We start from the raw sequence: 17,576 nt of genomic DNA on the forward strand, positions 1-17,576 counted from the left end.
GTTACTGGAGGAAAAGACAAAGAAAACAACAGGAAGTGGTAGGAGGATCATGTTTTTTTGTGACTTATTGTGTGAACAAACTTATTCACGTGTCTTTTAATTAGATCTGTTATGTAATGGAATCACTGCAATTGCAAAATTGTGTTTTTTTCGCCAGAATATCATCAAAGTTTTGCGTGAATTTGTAATGGAAACCCAGGCAGTGGGAGACAGGACAGCAGCTGTACTGCGCGTCAGGATGTGATTCGTTCACGCTGTTATATAGCGCCACATCAGGACGTCCATGTCATAAATAAACAAGTAAACAGTATGTGACTTAATGTCTGGCTGTCAAATATGTTTTATTGCTAGCAAGCGCTAACAACGGGCTAAACGGTGGCTGATTGTCGTTCTTTAACTGACTCTTTATATTCCAGAAAAGGTTTTACCTTCATTTGTTTTCCTTTTTCCCCATGAAAAATGAAGCAGATTTATCTAAACGCATAAAATGAAAAACTATTCTGTAAATTGTTACAGAATAATCTGATATAAAATGTTAAACTAAATTAAATGAAAGGCATCTAAGCTTCAGCTGTAATTTTTTTTGAAATGTGACTCTTAATGCCAGGGAGTCTGTCAGTGCTAAAACATTTCATCTGTATTATGTAAAGCGTTTTAACTCAACAAAGCTGCAGAAAGTCGGTTATGAATTTTTTAAGCGCGGTGGACCCAGCTTCACGTTGCCAGTGTGGGTGGTTCTGTGGAGCGACTGGGTCTGAAATGTGCAGCCAGTCATGTGGATATTGTGTCGAGTCAGGCGGCTGCAGCGTGGCGGCGTTTCACCGTCAACCCTGACACTCGCTGGGTGAAGCAGATTTTCTCTTCAGGGGCCGCGACAGGCGACAAACAGCTGAGGACAGGCGACTTTAGCTCTGCAAGTTTTCCTTCACCCTCAGCTGGAGCAGCGAGGAAATACAAGAAAAACTCTGATAACCGAAATCCAACATGGCAAGAATGCAGAACCAGCAAAACCACCTTTCCACTGAAACGTTGTTAGAAGATTACACTGAGCATTTGGTTTGGAAATTAACCCAAACCTCCTGTTAGTTTTGGTTTCTCAATATGGTTAAACCAGCACCAGTTCATTATGAAAATGGATATTTTTCTAAGAACAAACCATTTTAGCCTTAAAATATACTTTTATGTTAATTGTTAAAAATAGTTATTAAAAAAAAGTTGAATCGCCGTCATCTGATCTTGCACAAACAAGTACATATTTTCATAAAAGATACCATTTCGGGACGTGCTGTGGTGGCGCAGGGGGTTAGCGTGCCCCACGTTTGGAGGCCTTAGTCCTCGCAGGTTCGACTCCCGGTCCCAGCGACCTTTGCCACATGTCTTCCCCCCCTCTCCTCGCCCTCTTTCCTGTCTGCCTACTGTCGCAAAAAATACACTAGTGCCGCAGAAACTCTTTGGAGAAAAAAGTGGAAAAAAAAAGATACAATTTCAAGATATAAACATCAAATACTCATGTAGTGTTTAGTTGGATTTTTTGCAACAAAAAATAACAGAGTTGCGCAAATTAAGGACAGTTTTGTGCCATTTTTGTTATAGAAACAAAATAAAATAAAATGCAACAAACAGTAGAGGAAAATAGTTCACTTTCATAGGCCTGTGGCAATATGCAATAAATCAGTTAATCGCATGATAAATTAAGACAAACTCAATAATTTCCATGAGAATGCTTTATCATTTTTCTCTTTTCTCTCTTTCTACCAAAAACTGAATGATTAAAGTCATACACAGCATTATGAGCAAACAAAGCTGATAAAAACAAAGAACAACTAACAAACAGACAGGCGTGCCATTGTTTGGGTTAAAGAACTGTTCAAACGAATCGGATCGTTCGTGATCGTTCCGTTTGGTTCACTGTTCAGCAGTAAAACAATAAATTAGCAAAAAGACTCTGGCTAGAATGAAATGAAAAATGTTCTTGTTGGAATTACTTTGGTTTTCATTTTGCCCAAAATGGAGGAACTGAAAAACTTTTTCCAGGGAAAAAAATACAAATTAAACAATCAGTCACCTGCTGCGATGTTGTTTGGACACTAGGAGGCGCCTGTCAAAGTGCGTTTATTAAATTTAAGGACGCTTATTAAATTTCACAGCCCGCAGGTCTAAATGAGACCTGATGGAATAGGCTGGGGTTTTAAAAGAAATCCACCATATATCTATATAATTGATAACAGAAACATTAGTTAGTCAGATATATTTTCTACTGGTGGTGCAACAAACAGCAGAGCTTTAAAAGCCGAGGAAAGAAGACGGATGTTAGTCTGTAGGACGTGTTGGGGGGATTTCTCTGATTTGCTCCATAATAATCAATCATTACAATGGCACAAATATCAAATCAACCTCGTCACAGGAAATTGCCACATAGTTGTGCAGCCAGCCCTGAGTCAAACATGTTGACAACTTGACGTTTTGGCTCCATGTACTGAGGGGAATCTGAGCAGGCAGACGGATCGAAGCCTGAAACTGGTGCAGGATCCAGCAGACCCTGTCAACACAGACTGGCCTTCAGATTCAGTTAAACAAAAAGGCACAAATCTGCAATATTTATCTGTGCAGTCGCTGCATGCATTTTTTTTTATTCGTTATTAATATCTAATATTATTGATAGAAGCAGCCAGAGAGGCAGAATTTAGTGCAGCAGAGAAGCCAAACTGCGGCGGCTTCGTTGGTTCTTCTGGCTGGCAGCAGGTCTGGCTGCTGTTTCTCTGCTGCTGATCATCTGTATGAAGGGAGGTTTGGCTCAGAAACCTTTACACAGGTGGAGGTTTTTACACGAACCGTTACGGAGGGATGGAGGGAACATTCAGGGTGTTTGAGGGAACATTCAGGGTGTTTGAAGGAACATTCAGGGATGATGGTAGGATCCCTTCTGCAGCTTCCTGCTTTAGGCCAAAAGCTGCCCGCCGCCGATGACTAGCATTGGTTTTATCTAAGTGACCAACACGAAGTGTTAAATCTTAAATGTACGTATGATAAATACAAAAGAAAAAGGGACGCAGTACTTTGCTACTAATTGTCAACATAACAAGGTCAGGAAAAAGTTTTAATGCAAAATAAATAAAAAATAGCAAGGGAGAAAGAACGTAGCTCAGTTATGCTAGTTTGACTTTGACAACCTTAACATGTAGATGTCCTGTGTAATACCTTGCATTTTGACTCAGTTAACAAAAATGGCAAAGAAAAGAATGGCCTTTTTGCCCTCCAGCATTGTGAGCATGCACAAAACGTCTGGATGTAAACAATAACATGTAATGTGTTTATATTGTGAAAATTCACAACAAATGTCATGAGGCATTTTACAAAACTATCATCCTAGATGTCAAACAGTACAGTAAGTTAAAGTAATTATTAAAAGTAGCTTGAAATATTTCCAAATATTGAAATATTTTCACACAGGGCCAGGATTGTTTTAATATTTTTGTCCCTTCATTTCTGAAATCATCTTTTGAAAAATGCTTCTTTTTTCTTTTTACCCATTAAAAAGTAAAACATAGTTAAATGATCTGAAACAAGAAAAAGTGACAGAAACTAGAAACGTCAGAAATCTGCTATGGGGTCAAATACTTTTTCAGAGCACTTGATGCAGGAAAGCGTAATTCTTTTTATTAGTTTATTCCTAGTAAATTGAGGATGTGAAAGTTCTCGAACATGAGCTGTGCGTAAAACCCCCTGCTCCCTGTTAAATTTTATTCCAATCATAACTTTTTTATAGCGTGCACTTGACTTACACTTTATTAATTATGCTGTCCTGCTTCCAGCTCCCTTAACACTGTCAAACTCTTTGGCTTTGCGAAAAATATTAACATTTTACTAGATTTTTAAGGAATGCTCAAACTTTAAAATAAAATCTGAAATTATTATGAAATCGAGGCTGGAGAAGTTTAACAGGACCCGTCTCTCTCATGCTGCTATTACCTGAATAAATCAGTGGACAGCAGTCGGATAACACGTCCCGGTAAAGAAGGAGCCGTGTCCTAAGCTGCCTTTCTATTGATAAACGTAGATTATAATGCGACAGGCTAGAGTGAATATTGACATTTCAATAGCAAAAACACGTCCCTGCGGCTGCGCTGTTTCTTGTTGCAGTGAGAGATGACCTTGCTGAATATATCTCTTGGAAAAACACCGATAGGGCTCCAGTAGCTTGGGAAATTGAACCCGTGTTATAAAAGGGAAAGCATACAGGCTGACAAGCAAACACTGTATGCGCGTGATTGATTCAGTCACTTATCTGAGCTGTGCTCCGCGTGCGGCGCGTGTGAGGCCGCGCGCACACGCATGCATGCGTGCCGGCGTGTGTTTAAAGAGCCCGTCTGTCCACACGTGGATAAGGCTCCTTGTGTTTAACCGTGGCGGCGCTCGGCCCACCTCGCTCCCCCCCCCATCCTATTGATTGGCACCCAGAACCGACACGTGAGGCACCCGTGCAGAAAGAAAGAAGCCTTTTCTGCAGAATCCAAACAACGGGACCTTTGACTGCACAAAATATTTTTTAGCCTTGAGGTCTTTTCTAAAAATGTTACCTTTCAGCTCGGCAGAAGGCCATTTTCAAACACTATCTCTTTTTTTTTCTTCTTTGCTAATCAATGTGGCTGCAGCAAGCTTTTATTAGCTGTAGGGCACTATAGGGCAAAATCCAGTTTTCTATTGTTACGCTGCTCTGCTATCAGTAGCTACTTAAAGGGCATATATAATATCACCTTTACGACTAATTAATTTCAGGATTGCGCCTGATGAAAATTATAGGTTAGGCTTCCATTAAAGGACCGAACGCGTAGCAACAGAGGGCGCTTCAGAAGCTGGCCAAAGAGCAGATCAGAGCAGAACAATGCACCCAAGAACCAAGAAGTTATGGAGAAATCTGCAGCTTGAACTGATGTTTAAAACATTTATATTCATCAGGATTATGTTAGTGAGAAGGAAGAACGTTGGGAAGCCAAATTCCAGTAGAAGTAATATCTGCTCCTGTTCTGACCAGCATTTTTACTCTAATTTGCACAGGAGACCGTTAGAGTTTTCCTCCTAACAACTGTCCCATAAATACCCTTTATGTTATACTATCATATTACACCAGAGCTGTAGATGAAGCTCTGGTGTAAGTAAAGAGTATATTACATTATTAATGGGATCCACTAGCTAAAAAGTTAGTTCTACTACACCAACACCAGAGCTATTAGAAGCTAAAGCGCTAACTAGAGTTCAGATCACATCTGCCCTTAAAGAGTACAAGCCCCTCAAGCCCCAATTTAATTTTAATATAATGTGCATGTTCTATCATGCTCTTAGATATTGTATTTATTTTGTTCCTGAATGTTTCTTGTTTTAAATAAAGTCATTTATAAAAATAATGAAGTTGTCAGAATAGTGGATGGAAGTTACATCAGACTTCAGATAAAATCAAACAGCCACGAAGCCTTGGCATTCCAGCTTCCCAAGATGCATCTTGTTTCCAATATTTTAAATAAAAAAATTGGTGATTTTCTGGAAATAACTTAGAGTTTCGTTCCACAGTGAAATCCATAACAACAAGGGTCAGTCTGCATTAATAATTGATGTGTATTTCCATCGTGTTGCGTGGAAAAATAAATATTGGTTATTGGCCATAAAATTGGATAAAAATATTGGCCAAAATTCTTCTATTGGTCCATCCAACATGTAGTCTTTTAGAAAATGTTGTGTTTTTCATTGTACCACTGATATGGAGAAACTAAGATTAACAAGGACTAAAGATTGTTTCTTTAAGGACCAAGACAGATGTGCTCCCTTTGCATTCCCACTATCACAAAACTTGTCTTACATTTCTAAGATATTTCCATCCTTTTACAGACTTTACCTAATCATTGTAAACTTTTAATGAACGCTATTATGAACTAACACCATCACCTAAAAGTTTCAGAATTCCTCTAAGCTAAAATAAACCATCTGGAGCATCAATTGATTTCTCTAATTGACTCCTAATTAACTACACAAAACATGTAGAAGTGACTTTAGGGACTAAATATCTCAGGATTAACCATAAACATTAATGACTTCCTGACTCTACTAAAAATGGCTTTGCTAATTAATCTAAAGTCCAAAATTCATCAACGCGTTTAAAGCGGGTGGTTCAAACCTTGAAGGCAGTTTGCTGGCAGCGCCATCGTTACTTTCTCTACTCCTTCTGAGGAACTGCAGCCGTTGGCGAAGAGTTCAAAAGGGTAAGCGAGTCAGATTTGGCTGCTGCCGCGCTCATTTGGCTCCGCCGACGGTTCAGTCAGCAGAACCAGGGATCTGAGATCAACCTGAACGCTGATGAGACGGCTTATTAAAGCCTCCGAATTAGAAGTTTCTTTTGAAAACGCCACCGAAACATGAAAGGAGTTCACCGGTTGTGGGGACAGAAACTGGGCACGGATTTGGTTTCCATGTTGAGGACAGAAGGGCCGGAGATGGGCTGCGAGGCTCCTGATTGGTGGACGCACGGTGGGGATCGGCTGCAGGCCTGGTTTGTGAATTTGTCACAAAAATGATTTCTTATTTGTTGTCCAATTTCTATCCATTGTGGCTTAAATTGAAGCTGAAATGGCGTTCTTGGACAGTGTGCATTCTTCCATAAACAGTTTGGTTTCTTTCAAGTTGCAAAAGAGGACTAAAATAATGTTGCTTTTATACCAGGCAACTTATTTAATTTAGCAAATTTGCCGCTGTATTTTTATCCAGTATTCTACAAGCAAACAGCTCTGGGAAGGTTCCACCACGGCATTTCAATTGGGTTGAGGTGTCTAGACTTTGACTGGACCATCGCAACAGTTTGATCTTCTCTTTAGAAATTTTGTTTCAGATTTCAGATTCATTTATCTGAATAAAATAGATACATTACACATTCACAAGTATTAGGGGCAGACTAAAATTTGTTTTGTTAAAATTTACGAGAAAAAAAGACATAATACTAGTAGAATAAAGCTGTAAAAAAGTTGTTTTAATGAGAACAAAGCTTCGATAGTTATTAACATCTGACTTGGTCAAATCTGTAAAGTGTCCGACTGAAGATATCCCGATGTGGAGACTTTGTCAAGATCATTTTGGCACAAATTTGTGACGTGTGTCAATATAAGCAGCTAATATCAGCAAGGCATATTATTTTTCAAAAATCACATAAAAATAGAAAATCTATGATGTTGTAGAAACATTTCCAGTTCCCACGGGTCCTGAAAATATTCAGTCCAGCTGCTGTTTGGAGCTTTCATGATTCAGCCCGCCGTCACATGAGGCTCCGCCCCCCCGATGTACGAGGCCCCGCCCATGCGTCACGGGGCCCCGCCCCCACGCCCAGAGAGGCAAGATGTTTGAAACGGAAAAAAACCTGAATCTGAAAATTGATCTTTATTTTCAGTTTCTACGGAGCCCTCTAGGGGACATGGGGAATTTTTTTTCTTTTGCGTTCCCTCGCAATACTTTTGCGTTACCTCGCAATACTTTTGCGTTACCTCGCAAAACTTTTGCGTTACCTCGCAAAACTGTACTGGTCAGTTATGCAGCATAATTGAATACTGCCAGCCTTTCTTACGGTGGGCGCCGTACTTTATGCTTTAATATAAGGTTATGTGAGGTATTTCCATGAATTTTAATATCTTTTTGTGAAATATCCGAAGTTTTATTTCTTTCTTTAGGATAGAAAGGCACCACAAACCTACGATATAAACAGAAACCTTCCGTAAGTAGGAAAGAAATAAAAATACATTATAATTTGGACTATTTCTGAGTTATTATCGCGGGTAATAAATCATCTGACAGTTTTGATTGTGTCTCTGTTGTGTTCGTAGTCTGAATGGTTTAAAGAGCTGCTTTCAGTGCCGCTCCATCTCAGCCTTAACAGACATAAACATGCAGTAAAAAATAAATCGATTTTCAATCAGTGTTTTGCACCAAACAGTTTTTACTATTAACAAGTTTTTATTATTAAAAACACGACAAACTAATGATGGTAAAGGGCCGCACTGGGTTAACTCTGGGAATCTCATCTGTCCGTTTATCAATCAACTCCAAACCTTTTCTTTGTTCTGTCACAATTATCGATTTATTCCATTTTGATGATCAGGTTCCAAACTTTGCAAGGACTGACCGCCCCGCTCATCTGCTTCCTAAAACACACAAAGCCAGAATCCTTCCCATTCATACCTGGTGACGTCACGCCCACATCGACACACCCACCACACAAGTGTCAAAGCCGCTGCTCCTGTCATATCAATAATTACTTATTTCATTCATATGGCTCTTACAGAGCCTCAGTGAAAACTTGTTTATTATTATTAACTGTTTGGTGCAAAACACTGATTGAAAATCGATTTATTACTGCATGTTTATGTCTGTTAAGGCGAAGATGGAGCGGCACTGAAAGCAGCTCTTTAAACCATTCAGACTACGAACACAACAGAGACACAATCAAAACTGTCAGATGATTTATTACCCGCGATAATAACTCAGAAATAGTCCAAATTATAATGTATTTTTATTTCTTTCCTACTTACGGAAGGTTTCTGTTTATATCGTAGGTTTGTGGTGCCTTTCTATCCTAAAGAAAGATATAAAACTTCAGATATTTCACAAAAAGATATTAACATTCATGGAAAAACCTCACATAACCTTATATTAAAGCATAAAGTACGGCGCCCACCGTAAGAAAGGCTGGCAGTATTCAATTATGCTGCATAACTGACCAGTACAGTTTTGCGAGGGAACGCAAAAGTTTTGCGAGGTAACGCAAATGTTTTGCGAGGGAACGCAAAAGAAAAAAAATTCCCCATGTCCCCTAGAGGGCTCCGTAAGTTTCAAATCAATTTTTGAGTTAAAAATAACTTTTCAACTCAATCTCAAATTTTAAGCCTTCAATTGAGCTGCGTAGATGACAGACACCTTGTTCTATCAGATGAAAACTGTGTTTATGTCTCAATACGGCTGAAGTTAAAAGAGCAACAGCTTTAATATCGAAGTTTTAAGGATTAAAATTTTGCAATTATTTCTATTTATTATGTTTTGATTGGATTTTTCTTGTTTTTTGACACTTTTGGTCTCCCACACCAGAAGGCGACAGGAAGCCTGAATTAAACAAGTGAAGGAGAAAAGCTGGAACGTAGGAAGCTGTGGCGCGGAGGAAAGGAGAACATGCAGGAAGGGCTTACCTGGTTCCTGTGCAGCTCCTGAGGTGGAAGGGTCAGGCAGGTGGAAACAGGTAGGGGAGGGGGGAGAAACACAGAACAGAAAGGGAGATTAGCACTGAAACACCTGCTTAAGGTTGATTTACACGAACATAGTGGAGCATGCTGGGAAAGAACACGAGAAACGGGAAATGGGTCGATTCCCTGCTAGAGAAGAAACATTCAAATAATATCAGGGAGTTGCTGGAAACAAAAATAACATTTCAGCTTCAAAAGACAAACATCTACATTCAGCATCATTCTGAGAAGTCGCTAATCGCAGGTGGAAACAGAGCAACCAGCTAAAAGTCCTGCAGCATTTTACCAGGAAACGAGCCTTTTACAGCCAGATGAGGCTCAATTAAGTCGTTACTTCAGTCATCATTTCAGCTAATAGCTTTCATGCATAGTTTGGGGGCTTAAACATGTATGCAGCTCCATTAAACTGAAACAGCGCATTTCCATCAAGTCCCACTAAAAGTTTAAATGTTCTGCTACTAGGCAACTCCAGGACGTCCTCGCTCCGAGCCGAAGAAATCTGCAACACACAACTCGTCTCACAAACAGGATCGTTTCTCAGTTTCTGGGCGGCTTTACTTAGTGGTTTTAATGGGACGACCGTCTGATATTCAGCAGTGTTTTAATGTTTCAATGGAACAAAGAATCGTGTTTTCTGTTACATTTCTGCACAAATATGAGGAAAAGAAAAACAAATCTCATGTTCATAGTAGAGGAAAATCTCAAATTGTTCAGTTTATAGATTAAATCCAATTTAACTGTTTTAGTTAAATACTTTAATTCATTTTTTATATAGCTTGATAAATTGTAATACAAATTACAATTCAGCTGATAAGTAAAGAATATTTGTGATTTTTTTTTGTTTTCTCAATATATATATTTTTTATTTAATTTACCAAATTGTATTACTTAGTTATATAATCTGATAGTTGTTAGGTAACCTAATTTGTTTTAGATGTATTTTTTATTATTTTGTAATATCATCTAATTGTTAAAATGTAACCCATTGGATGTTTTTGTCAACAATCCCATTAATTGTATAAAACTTTATCATAAAATAAAATCATGAGCACAAAAACAACCAAATATTGTTTATTTCCTAAACAAATTTAAAAATGTAAAGTCTTCTTTCGTGCTCAATATTTATTTAAAATCATGACGTCAACCAGTTCAGCCAAATTGCAAAAACGATTTGCAATTTTGTTTAGACCAAATAAAATCTGATTTATACATAAACCTAAAAAACCTCAGTAAAGCATAAAAAATAATGAAAAAAAAAATTTCTTCAAATACCTTTAAATGCGGAAACAATTGACATATTTTATGATGTAAAGTATTAAAATCTTTATTTAAAAGCAATAATATAAGATATTTGACAGCAGAAAATCTAAAACCTGAGAATTAATAAATGACAGAAGCAGGAAGCATCGGCGAAATCACCCTGAGCCGAGGCGCCGGTCCAACATGGGCGAGCAAGAGAAAGGGAGAGAGAGAGAGAGAGAGTTGGCCTTTGGTACAGTCTGGCAGCCATTTGGGCCCTCATCATAGAGGAACAGTCTTCAGCCAAGGAAGCATCAGGATTCCAGCTAAGAGGCAGCTTTTGATTAGAAAACCTATTTCCTCTTCAAGTTTGGCCAAATTTCAATCATGGTGATATTCTAATTACCATTATCCGAAGCAAGAAAGGGATTCAGAGACTGAGTAGGAGTGATGGAGAGGAGGAGGGAGAGGAAGGCTGCCTTTGAAGAAAAATGAAGGATGAGAAAGAAACAAGAAAATTAAATGAAATAATGAGGATAAATTATTATACAGTGATGTGAAAAACTATCAAGCCCCTTAGAAGTGTTTCAGATAATCAAATAGATTTTAATAAAGATAAACTGAGCAAATACAAAGCACAGTTTTCAAATGATGAATTCAATAGATGAATAGTTAGATACCAGCATGAGTATATGTAGAAAAATAATTACAACCATTAGTTACCTTAGCTTAAAAAAAAGAGTTTCACTGCTGGGACTCAGACATAATGTCTGACTTGATCCAATGTAACCCAATCCAACCCTGATCTGACCTTGATCCAACCCTGATCTGACCTTGATCCAACCCTGATCTGACCTGGATCCAACCCTGATCTGACCTTGATCCAACCCTGATCTGACCTTGATCCAACCCTGATCTGACCTTGATCCAACCCTGATCTGACCTGGATCCAACCCTGATCTGACCTTGATCCAACCATGATCTGACCTTGATCCAACCCTGATCTGACCTGGATCCAACCCTGATCTGACCTTGATCCAACCATGATCTGACCTTGATCCAAGCCTGATCTGACCTTGATCCAACCCTGATCTGACCTTGATCCAAGCCTGATCTGACCTTGATCCAACCCTGATCTGACCTTGATCCAAGCCTGATCTGACCTTGATCCAACCCTGATCTGACCTTGATCCAAGCCTGATCTGACCTTGACTCAATCTATCAAAAAGCAACACATCATGTCCTGATTTATACAAATTCAATAACAGATTAGAAACAGTCTCTAACATCCATCAGAGTGGAAAGGGTTACAGAACCACCTCTAAGGCTTTTGGACTCCAAAAACCCACTTAGAACTTTATCCACACATGGAACCATGGAGAACCTTCCAGGAGAGGCCAGGAGAGGCAGACCCACTAGAACTACTCCAAGATCTCATCAAAGAATCATCCAGAAGGTCCAGAACATCTAAAGCTCTGCAGGACTCACTGCCTCAGAAAAGGTCAGAGGTCACTAATCGACAATAAGAAACTGACTGTGCAATAATGGCCTCCTGGGAGAGTTCCAAGGCCAGAACCGCTGCTGACCCAATAGAACACAAAGACCCGACTCACATTTACCAGAAAACGTTGCAAGTTGTACATCCTGTTACAGCTGGCGTAGAAGTCCTAACACACTGGGGGAAACTCTGACCTTAATATGAATAAATACACACCATCTTGCCACGACCAGACAAGCTAAATTATACAGTCTGCTTTAGTTTCGCTCTTGAGGTTACAGCCAATCAGAGCCAAGGAAAATAAATGGTGCTCTTGGATTGGCTGCTTCACAGCTTGTAACGTGAAGTAGCATTGTGCTAAGGTTTTTAAGTTTCCCAAGCTGCATTCTCTGTAGATTATTGTAGATATGGTCCAAGAAAAATCAGAGAATTGGAGTGCTTTCCACAAATAATTTGGAGGAGAAATTCATAATTATTGCTCCACGATTAGGCGTGGGTCCACCGTAATCATTTGGAAACTGTGTTTTGTGCTACCTCTGGTTACTTTGTCTGTTTGAGGACAAATATGTCCCTAAGTCACATCCTTCTCCTGACGTGTTAATCTGCAAAACTTATTTGCCTTTTTATGCCTTTAGATAATTAATCCTCTACCCGCTTTGTGTTTAATAGGCGGCAGAAACTTCAATCCATGCATCCTGAATTCAGTCTGGTGAAATCCCTTGACTTCCCGGCTCTAACGCAGCGCTTATTCTGCTCGACAAAATCTTGATTGAGTTTGACAGCCTTCAGTTTCACCAGAAAAGCTTTTACCAAAGCTCCAGCACTCACCAGAAGAGTAAACTGCTAAGTCTCTCTGCAACGCATCAGTAGTCTCCTGCTTAAGCATTCAAGCATAGTACGCAGAGAGCGGAGTAACAAAGTGCTTCAGAGAGAGCCACCGATTCAACCTGGACCACCGTGGAGTTCAGGTTCACGCGGTGTGATGCGGAGGGTTTGCTGTGGGGAGATTGAGCGGCAACAGGCCAAACATGGAGCAGCCGTCCCCATGTTAAGCAAATGGAGAGCAGGTGAAGAATAACTGCATGGCCGCTCTGCCCCTCGCGGGCCTTGTGGGAGCTTTTTGCTAACCCACCCCGACCCGCAACCTCCAGAGGTGAGGTTAAATGACAAGGACTGCAGAGATGCATTAAACATGAATCATTTGGACACAGAGCCAGGCGCTGGCCCACTCCAGAGATGATAGGGACATTAACCAGGGCTTCACCAGGGCCTGAGCTGCATTTAATGAAGGCCTCCACTACACCCAATGTCTCTCTCCACATTTGACTCACAGCCATGAAGGCAAGTAGTTTAAGATAAACACTTGCACTTCTCTGTCTGCCGCTTCGTCTAAATGTAGTTAGCGGTTATAAAGATTGACGTAATCACGACCAAAAACAAGGGTCAGGACAGATCAGAAGTAATTTGAGAAACTCTGACCAGAAAGGGTGTTTCCAATCGCCAGAGACAGAACCACATTTCTATGAGGCCTCAGGGCAGATTCCGGTTTAAAGGTTTAAAAAGTCATGGTTCCTAAACAAGTAAAGCTTTGCATCATAACTCAGCTACAATTTAAACGTTCTCAATGTTTAAATTGTTCCTGTGAGCTGTGTAGGGTGAGATGGTTGCAATACTTGAGGAATCTATGACATTAAAGGTAACAACACTGTTTGAACAAAAACGATTTACAACAGCTAGCAAGTGGCTATCACATTTAGCATGTGCTATAATTGGCCTGCTGCATCATTGACAATTAGCAATCTGTCACACACCAAATACTACTCTTTGCTGAGTGATTTTACACTTACAGAAACAGGCTATAGCAGGCTACAACAATTAGCCTATCATATTAGTCCAATGCACAACTATAAAGGTTCACTCCCACAGCAGCTAGCCTGGCTAATCAACAGACTAACTTTGACTTACCTGCAAACCTGTCAAAGTCCGTAAAGGAGCCAGAAAACAATAGCTTCTAACTGACGCAATCATGATGCAGCGTTCATGGATAAATGAGAAGTTAGCAACAAATATGATCCCAAATGTTACTAGAATAACAAATACTTTACATAATAATGAAGTTTACTTGAATAGTACTCAGTGGTACTATTCAACACTAACTAAAAAGTTAAATGAACTAACCTTAGAGTACTAATCATAAACATTAGTTCCACTAATGCTAAATGTTACACCAACACAATGTTTAGCAGAAGCTAATGCTAAAGCATTTCACATTATGTCTGCCTTTGAAAGATTTGACAACAGTTTAATTTGTGCTATGATGTCCTTAGATATTGTACTTGTCCTCTATATTGTACTGTCTGTTTTATTTTGTTTCTGTATGTTTCTTGATTAAAATAAAGTTATTGTTTTAAAAAAGACAGAGAAACTGAGGAGAGGAAACAGAACCTCTGCGTAAACAGTCTCCACCCTCTTCAAAAATAAGAGCATGAATATAAACGGCTAACTACTTGAAAATTGAATAGATGTTAACCAAAACTTCAAAACAAAGTTTACAAAACAGCCAAGTAAATTAGTCCTTTAGAGTTGACCCTGAAACGCTTAGGGGCAGCGCAGTGTGCTAAATATCTTAGCAAAAGCGCTAAACAACAAATTAGCTCTGCTATTTGCCCATTAGAGCAAATGTGCCTTGTAGTACTAATGTACTCAACTGATGTTGAAGTTCATACTTCTGAGTTCATCCATCAGTTTGAACATTTTTAAAATAATTTAGTCACTTTTAGCTGTTTTCTCTGATAATCAGCTTAAAACTTATCTCTGTGGCTGGGTTTCCATTGACCATATATAACTGCGCAAATTGCAATTATGAAAATAAATTTGCTTAAACATGGCAATTTTGAAAAACAAACAAACAAACAAACATGTTTTTCCAGAAGTTTTTGCTCCAGGATGAGGAGGTTGACAGCTGTATCAAAATTAGTCTATTTCACAAAACTGCAATGGAAACAGAAGTGGCAGGAGGAGGATGGTGCGGCTTTTTAATGTCTTATCACATGGACAAACTTATTCATGTGTGATTTTGCTTTTCTTATTGAATGGAAACAGCGCAATTGTGGAATTGTGTTTTTTCGACATTACTGATACATTGAAAAAGTTTTTTGTACATTTGTAACAGAAATCCAGCTAATAGGACTTCAAGGTTCATTTACAAAACATTTCAAAATATGAAAGTAGTAGCTACCTACCGCGATAGCTAAATAGCTAAACAGCTAAACAGACATGTCAAATAAAATCTAAAAAAAAAGGGCTGGAGATGGTGCTGTTTTTTTAATCCCGAAATGTTGGGAGATTATGGTAGAAAATGAGCAGATAAACCCTACTGCTAATGAATCAACTGGGTTTTAAAATAAATGGGTGCTTCCAAATGGACTTACTAAACAAACCAGACCTGTTGCCATCTGCATCCATTATGTAAAGCCTGGTGACTCTTTCCTTCACTGGAAGCACAATAACAAAGACTTCCTTCAACACGCCACACTCCCAAACACTTCCAAATACGTCATCTTCAATCGTCGCTCTTGGTTAATGGCCTGGAACGCACAGTCAGTGTCCATCACAGAGGGACGTTGTCGGGATGGATGCACATGCTGACAACCTTTCTCTGCTGCTCCTCCATCTCAAACACACCGTCCCCGTCTCACTCCCCGCAGTCGGTTTAAGTACAGCAAGCAATAACATGTTGATTAAATCTGTGATCAGCTGCCCAAAGGGCATGAAATTGGACATGATGGGTGTGACACATTAAAAACTAATTATCAATCGCAGCGACCCTACTGCCTTTCTTTTAAGGCAGCAGCACGTCGAGTGTGGAAATCGCTGCACTGTTTGCTGCATCTCTGTGAGCTCGAAGGTTACAGCCGTACCTGGATCCCCTTTGGCTTCAAAGCATTGTGATAAAATATTAATCTGTTATTTACGGCCTACAGCGTTTTCTTATTATGTAGCTAACACAGGATCAGGAGACAGGAATGCTGCCAGCAGGGGTTTAAGTAATTAAGGTTCGCCTCTCCTGCACACGTCTCTATTATTATTTTGTCTCTGTGAAATGCAGGAGGCTCAGCCTGACACATGAAGAGCGAGCCGCACGTTCCTGTGATATAGAGATCCATTAGCTTCATCTACAACTGTGCAGCGTTAAAAGCTACTGGTAGAGGTTGGAGTTTCAGTCGTAAAAGACTAAAGGGTGAAGGTCTTTCAACATTAACATGAAAAATATTTTAGGGATGTCTCAACATTTCGTTGGTAAGTTATGATCAAAATACAACAGAAGGATAGGTAGAAAATAGGGATGAAAGAAATGGATTCATGAGTTAATGTAAAGTTGATCAATTTTATTGATCAACAAACAACTAATTGATACGTCTTCCCTTGTATTAACTGGGCCGACCATCTTTCCACAACAGTAAGGCGCTATGTTTTTCATGATTTAATGCAGCATGGCTGAATAAGTTAAGATGAAACTTAATGACTTTGTGGAGTTTTTATATTTCAAAACAGAACTGCATAAAGTGCGTTTTGCATCCCAAACAGGACTATATGTCATCTTTGTTTCTATGGTTACGGATGACCAGCTGCTCCCTCTGCTGGATGGCCACCAAACTACAACACTAAAAGAAGTTTTAAGCTAACTTTACTGGTTGATCAATTAGAACTACTTTTAATATAATAAACTATTAATCTACAATCATAAGTCGATTAATTGTTTGCATCCCTAGCACAAACCAATTTCTGTCTCCCTCTTTGGAACGGTTTTCTTTGAAAAAGTACTAAATGATTGTGACGTGGAAAGAAAGAATAGTTTCTAAAACTGTCGACAAAGAAAAACCTGAATGCATCTGTATTCTCCGTCCATCCAGTCATCGTCTTCCTGTTATCTCCACCAAAGACCCACTGAAGGAAACAACACAGAGACCGCTGAAGAAGACACTGAGAGCAACTTTCTTCTTCACAAAACAGAAACAAAAACGGAGTGGCGTCAGATTTTAGCAGTTGGAGGATTTCTCTTTTGTCTTTTGGCTAAAGACCATGATGCATTTCTCCTGCCAGCACATTTGTTTTGGTTGCATTTACCCAGAATGCCCTGCACTGCAGTCCACTTCCTGCTTTTGGAGTGGTCTCCGGTCCACTTGGCATTCTCATTTGCATTCGAACTGAACCAGAGTTCACTTCAACCGAACCCAGACCGAGGTTTGTAGGTGGCCCAGAGTTCAGTTAGTATTCACGCCTCCATAACACGAACCGGACTTTCCAGGCAAACGGACTGGAGTTGGATTAAAGCGGACTGAACAGGACTGGTGGAAAGGCAGCCTTTGTTTCCCTGTGGGATCAGTAAAGTGTTTTGAATTGAATTGAGAACCGCCGCAGATCCATCTCTGCTACCTTTTAGTCTTGCATTCGTTTTGGCACCTGCTCCCGGTAAAGGGAGACTTAAAGCCGCTGCCAAGTCTCCACATTGCGTCACCAGAAACCTGCTGTGGGACGAAAACTCTGCACTCGTCTCTTTGCACTAAAATGAT

At 39.6% G+C, this 17,576-nt stretch overlaps 1 protein-coding gene across 4 annotated transcripts in view; it reads right to left on the reverse strand.

Moving 5' to 3' along the window:
* cadm1a (cell adhesion molecule 1a) overlaps positions 1–17,576 on the reverse strand; it is a 396,597-nt gene that overhangs the window by 114,899 nt on the left and 264,122 nt on the right. For all 4 annotated transcript variants that reach the window (XM_028031634.1, XM_028031635.1, XM_028031636.1 and 1 more), the window contains exon 2: positions 9,213–9,230. In XM_028031634.1, coding sequence (XP_027887435.1) covers positions 9,213–9,230 — 18 coding nt within the window. The remainder of the gene's footprint in view (positions 1–9,212; positions 9,231–17,576) is intronic.

Source organism: Xiphophorus couchianus, chromosome 11 (genome assembly GCF_001444195.1).
Source record: "Xiphophorus couchianus chromosome 11, X_couchianus-1.0, whole genome shotgun sequence".
Classification (NCBI taxonomy): domain Eukaryota; kingdom Metazoa; phylum Chordata; class Actinopteri; order Cyprinodontiformes; family Poeciliidae; genus Xiphophorus; species Xiphophorus couchianus.